Source organism: Ammodytes marinus (genome assembly GCF_949987685.1).
Source record: "Ammodytes marinus genome assembly, chromosome: 17".
NCBI classification, from domain to species: domain Eukaryota; kingdom Metazoa; phylum Chordata; class Actinopteri; order Uranoscopiformes; family Ammodytidae; genus Ammodytes; species Ammodytes marinus.
In genome coordinates this window covers 3,997,729-4,003,722 of record NC_137221.1, presented here as the reverse complement: position 1 = coordinate 4,003,722, position 5,994 = coordinate 3,997,729, and the positions used below count along the sequence as shown (strand labels likewise).

The 5,994-nt window shown below is 45.3% G+C and overlaps 1 protein-coding gene across 1 annotated transcript in view; it reads right to left on the bottom strand.

The window, feature by feature from the left end:
• The window catches only part of LOC307264134 (uncharacterized protein), a gene marked incomplete at its 3' end in the record, with an annotated part of 25,230 nt that extends 20,090 nt beyond the window's left edge, over nt 1-5,140 (bottom strand). The window contains exon 1 of the mRNA XM_080045405.1: nt 3,865-5,140. Within this exon, the coding sequence (XP_079901531.1) occupies nt 3,865-4,060 (196 nt within the window). The 5' untranslated portion in view covers nt 4,061-5,140. The remainder of the gene's footprint in view (nt 1-3,864) is intronic.
• Nucleotides 5,141-5,994: the final 854 nt, after the last annotated feature.

The following is a 5,994-nucleotide window of genomic DNA, read 5'->3' as shown; positions in this document are numbered from 1 at the left end:
TCACACTTATGGATCTGAGATGATGCTAGATAACTTGCTGCTTGAAGACCGCAGTGCATTAATGTGGTGACGTGGGGACGAGCGAGGGGACTGCTAACTGCAGTCAGTGACAGGAAGTTAGCTAAAACAACCATTCCGCTTACTGAACCTTTAAGACATATACCGAACTTGCCACTGGAACGGACCGCGTCACTTGTCTGAGTATACATGGCCTTTCAAATATTCGATAAATGGCCGGAGCATGGCTGACTCCGCTATGCTAGGTGGCGCTGTAGCCCTTTCAACAAGTGGTTATAGAGCCATGTCCGGTTCCTTTTCCGGCAACAACACTACTGTTTATTACGTCGTCTCCTTCCACTTCCTTGTGAAATCCTCCGCAGGGATTCTCGAGCAAGCGCAGAACGAGAACTCCGATATGCGATGTCCGATCCCTGTATACATGCAGAGAGAATGCCGACTGTGAACGAGTTATCTAGGTGTTCTTATCCGACTTCGCTTGTCCGTTAATGTGCCGATTTGTGTGCGAAGTAGATCGGATAAAGGTGTTTACATGCAGTTTACAAGTCCTGTTGAGGTCTTATTCGTTTATTTACCCGATTATGGGTCTGCATGTAAACGCACTGAAAGCCTTCCACTAACAGACAAAAATTGGGGAGGGTCCGGTCTGACTGGAGGCTAGATTGATGACTACAAGATCAGGGCGACTGTGGCTAAATTGGTAGAGCGGGTCGGCCGATGATCAAAGGGTTGGCGGTTCGATCCCCGCCCTGCCACCTGTGTCATAGTTGTTGTGTCCTTGGGCAAGACAATTCACCCACCTTGCCTCGTGTGAATGTCGATCGTCAGCCTGCTATCGGTGTATGAATGTGTGTGTGAATGGTAACGTGGGAAAGGAAAACAGGTCTCCCTTGTAAAAGAGTCTTCGGTCTCAATGGGATTTACCTGTAGAAATAAAGGTTAAGAAGGCTGGTCTCACCCGGTTACTAATTGAAACATTTAGACAACTTGTTTTAATCCAACCAACGATCCTAACCTGGAAATAAACTACTGATACTGCAAATCATTATATTTGGAGAAGTTTGAACCAAATAATGTCTATCTAACCCTATACAGTATTGTGAAAAATAACCGTTTACTTCAAATTGTTATGGAAGGGTCTACTTATGTTAAAGGCATGCTTCACCAGTTTGAATATGAAGGTGTATTGAATTTTCTGAGATCCTATGTAGTATAAATGTGCAAAAAAAAAAAATCGGTTCATCCTAGCCTGAGAAAAGGCAGAAAGAGTGTTTTTTTAACCCTATATTTCTCTTTCTCGTGACATCACAGAAAGAGAAATATAGGGTTAAAAAAAAACTTACTTTGTAAATATTACTGTAGACATCACAGTGTCACGAGAAAGAGAAATATAGGGTTAAAAAAAACACTCTTTCTGCCTTTTCTCAGGCTAGGATGAACCGATTTTAATTTTTTTCGCACATTTATACTACATAGGATCTCAGAATTCAATACACCTTCATATTCAAACCGGTAAAGTAGGCCTTTAAGTAATTGATGTATAGTTCCTGCTGTATTTCATGTTATATCACTCAAATCTGTCTTGATCCTGCTTGGGCCTCAAACCCTTGTGTTGTGTTTTCCCCTTTACCCTTGTCTGTGTTCTGGTCTAATTGCAGGGTTGGAGTCAGGTGTGCTGGAGTCAGTTACCAGCATTCACAGCTGCCATCAATCAACAATCAACTGCTCTTCATATACCCGGCCCTACCTTCCAGACACTGCCAGATTGTAAACTCTGTAAAGGCTGTTACATACTCCGCGAGAAGAAAGAACAAAGTTCTCGGTGACAGAGCTGCGAGAAGAAAATGACGTCATTTTCTTCTCTCAGCTCTTGTTTAGCTGTTCTCGCAGCTTGTTCTCGACACATCACCCGGGCCGAACTTTCTTCTCGCAGCTTGTCCGAGAACTATTGTGTGATTGGTCAGTCTGAAGTCAATGAGGAAAGCGAAGTGAAATCAGCTGGCGCTACTGAGTCAATTACCATGGTAACAATGCGCCGCGGTGAGGAGTTTGGCAGTTGAGTTCTCGTGAAGTATGTAATGTCAGACCAGAAAGAACTTCTCGCAGCTCTGTCACCGAGAACTTTGTTCTTTCTTCTCGCGGAGTATGTAACAGCCTTTCCCCTTGTCTGTGTTCTGGTGTAATCGCAGGGTTGGAGTCAGGTGTGCTGGAGTCAGTTACCAGCATTCACAGCTGCCATCAATCAACAATCAACTGCTCTTCATATACCCGGCCCTACCTTCCAGACACTGCCAGATTGTAAACGTTTGTTGCGTTCCGAATCGCATACTTTCTACTATATAGTATGGTAGAAAAAAGATTTAGGATGTCCCGATTCTTGTGGCCAGATTTAGGATGGTTAGAAGTACCCGGATGTCCTACTTCATGCGGCCAAGATTGTTAGTGTTGAAAAGTGCATCCTATTTGGGCGATTCTGACCCACAATCCAGTGCGCACGTGAAGTGACGTAACATCGACGAAGCCTCTGTATGAAAACAAATGGGGATGCGACGGATATAAAAGCAAGAGGCAAGATCAAGGCGCAATGTTATGATGAAATAAGAGAGAAAAGTATGTCCCAATAGTATGTAATAGTATACTGCATCCTAACTAGATTATTTTTATCGTCGGATGTAGTATGTAGAATAGAAAAAAGAAAGAGTATGCGATTCGGAACGCAACCTCTGTTACCCAGTCAGTAACTCTCCAGCCACCTAGACCTTCTGTAGTTCCGCCTGCATTTAGCTTGTTGCTAAATCATGTTCTTTTTTGCCACAGTCTCCCAGCCTGACTCCAGCCACCAGCTCCAGCCCTCGTCAGCCAGCCAGCTCTCCCTCCCTGGACCCCTCTGCCTGCCTGCCTGCTCTTGCCTGCCTCTGCTCGTCTCCCCGGATTCTCCCCCTTGGCATTTCCCCCTGGACCCCCCCATGCCTGTCAGCCCACTCCAGAGCCCGGCCCAAAACCCCAGATTCCTCCTAAAGAAACCCTCCTAAACTGGTACTGTCTCTGCGCCTGGGTCCTCCCTGTCCGGCCATTACAAAATCATGTCCTATATTTCTGTAGGAGCTTGAGGTTAAAGCACATGGTATATCCACACTCTATTGTACTCTATTGAGAAGCAGCTTTTAGTTTTTATGCACCAAATATCTGGAACAAACTCCCAGAAAACTTGAGGTCTGCTGCAACCCTCAGTTCTTTTAAATCGAGTCTGAAGACTTTTCTGTTTCCATTTTAACCTGTACTTTTTATTTTTATTTAAATGTTTTACTTCTTTTCATTCGCTTTTAAATGTCTTCTAATGTGTTTTATGTATTTTAGTCTTGCCCCTGTAAAGCACTTTGAGTGGCCTTGTGTTTGAATTGTGCTATAGAAATAAACTTGCCTTGCCTTGCACTTAATGTGGATTTATTCAATCCCTGAGCATAAAATCTACTATAGCACTTAAAGCCTACTCCATTATTACTGTGATTTAATGCACTTGTAGAAGTTTAATTTACATTAATGTTGCCTTTCTGTAGAGTCTTGGCTTTGTCATTTTATCCTCACTGGCCCTTTAAGAACTTTATTGACCATTCGAACCCTCTCTCTCTCTCTCCCTCACACATACTATTCGTCACGTGCACACACACACACACACACAAACATACACACACAAAACTCTCTCTCTCTCTCACACACGCGCGCACAGAAACACACATGCACACAACTCTCCCTCTTACAAACACACACAGCTCTCTCACACGCACACAAACACACACACACACACGAGCCTATACTCCTCACGTGCAAACAAACACACACACTCACCTTTCATCTCGCAGCAGTCCTTGGCGGCCCTTTGATCGGCCTTGATTGGCAGTTGTAGCAGCGATTTCAGGTTTGCCATGGAGGTCAAGTGTCCGCCTTGGGGTGCACTTCCGGCCGGGTTGATGGCCCCAACGTGGGGGCTCGAAGCCCCGGTCGGGAGATCCGGCGGTAGAAGTTGTGTTAGGGGCCTTGACATAACTTCTATGCGGGGGAAGGGGAGGGGAAGGGCGGCGGGGAGGAGGCCAGGGGACGGGATGGGGGGTGGGTTGGACGTTTGGAATCGAGCGACAACCTGCAGACTGTAAATTCAAAGGTCAAAATAATCCAATTAGGGCGTCACTAATTGACGGACACGCGGACAGGTGATGACGCGTGTGTTTGTGTGTGTGTGTGTGTGTGTGTGTGTGTGTGTGTGTGTGTGTGTGTGTGTGTGTGTGTGTGTGTGTGTGTGTGTGTGTGTGTGTGTGTGTGTGTGTGTGTGTGTGTGTGTCAGTGTGTGTCAGTTTGTGTCAACGGTCAAGATCTCCACCTGAAGTCCCGTTCCATGGAGACACGGAAAATATTGTGCAAAAAAATAAAAATGAAACAAGGGGGGATTTATTTCCAAAATGGCACCATGGTGTTGTTCTCTCTAAATCTAATACATCCTCTGTGCGCGCGAGTTGTTGCTGCTTGCTGTCACCTCCTTTTACAAACAAAACTGCAGCTTTCCGAACGCACACAGCGAGACTTAATGCATCCAGAAGTGGAGACTTGTGAAATCCCCTTTAGTAGGCCTATAGTCGACATACAGCGGTGGCTTATATAGTCCAAGCAATCCGTCGATCGCTGCCTTGGTTGTTGGACTAGACCGCTCGCTCGCTTGGGATTCCAGTGCAGACGGGGGAAAAAATGGAAAAATAATAATTAAAAAAAAACAAGCAGGAATTTGGTTAAAATCACATATGAACGCGGATGTCAGTAGGTCCCAAATGCAATGAGTGGAGAGGGAGGATTATAGGCAGCAAGCAAGCAGGCAGGCAGCAAACAGTAGCCTACGAACAGTCCAGGCGATCCGACGGCGAAAAAGTCTTCAAAAAGAAATATGTCCCGAAAGCAAAAACTTGAGTTTAAATATATGAGCGAAAAAATTAGATGAAGGAAATAAAGAAAGATCCCCCCCGAAAAAATAATAATATCCAGTAGTATGAGAGTCCGAGAGAGATGGGACTGAAAAGGCTCGTATTTTCCCCTCTCTCTCTCTCTCTCTCTCTCTCTCTCTCTCTCTCTCTCTCTCTTTCTCACACACGCACGCACTCCCGCGCACGCAAACACACACACACACACATTCGCGTCTCTCTATTTTCGTCTATTTTCCCTCCCTCTCTTTCCCTGTCTCTCTCTCTCTCTCTCTTTCCCTCTCTCTCTCGCTCTCTCTCTCTCACACACACACACACACACACAGAGTCAGCTGGAACCAACACGGGCCGCTCTCGTGACGTCAGCGCTCACGGGGGAAAGGCGCTCGGGGGCGTGGATCATTTGCATATGACTGACACGCCCCCTTCGCTTCACTTGCACTGTGTCGCCTTCACGGCCCATGGGAAAACTAGTTAATATGAGTGTCTAATAAGAAAGGCAAGGCAAGATCATTAATATATAGCACAATACAGACACAACAAGGCCGTTCAAAGTGCTTTACAGGGGCAAGGAATATAAAAAGATTAAAATACATCAATAGGATACACATTAGGAAAGCGAATGACAAACATTAATAGAAATTAAACATTTAAATAAAATAAAAATTACAGGTTTAAAGGGAAACAGAAAAGTCTTCAGTCTGGTATGATGAACTTGAACTCTTCATTTGTGTGTTTCTATAAAAAGAATTCTTGTTTTCTATCGCTTTTTCGTGCAGCAGTGGTGAAGTGGGCAGGGAGGTCGCCTCTGGTGTGCAGGGTCAGAGGTTCGATCCCCCGTCTCCCCGCCACATGTCGAAGTGTCCTTGGGCAAGACATTGAACCCCGAATTGCTCCTGATAGGAGCTTGCACCCTGCGTGGTAGCTGCTGCTATGAATGTGTGTGTGATTGGGTGAATGTGTACAAAACAATGTAAAGTGCTTTGAGTCTGTGAAAAACCAGGGAGAAGTG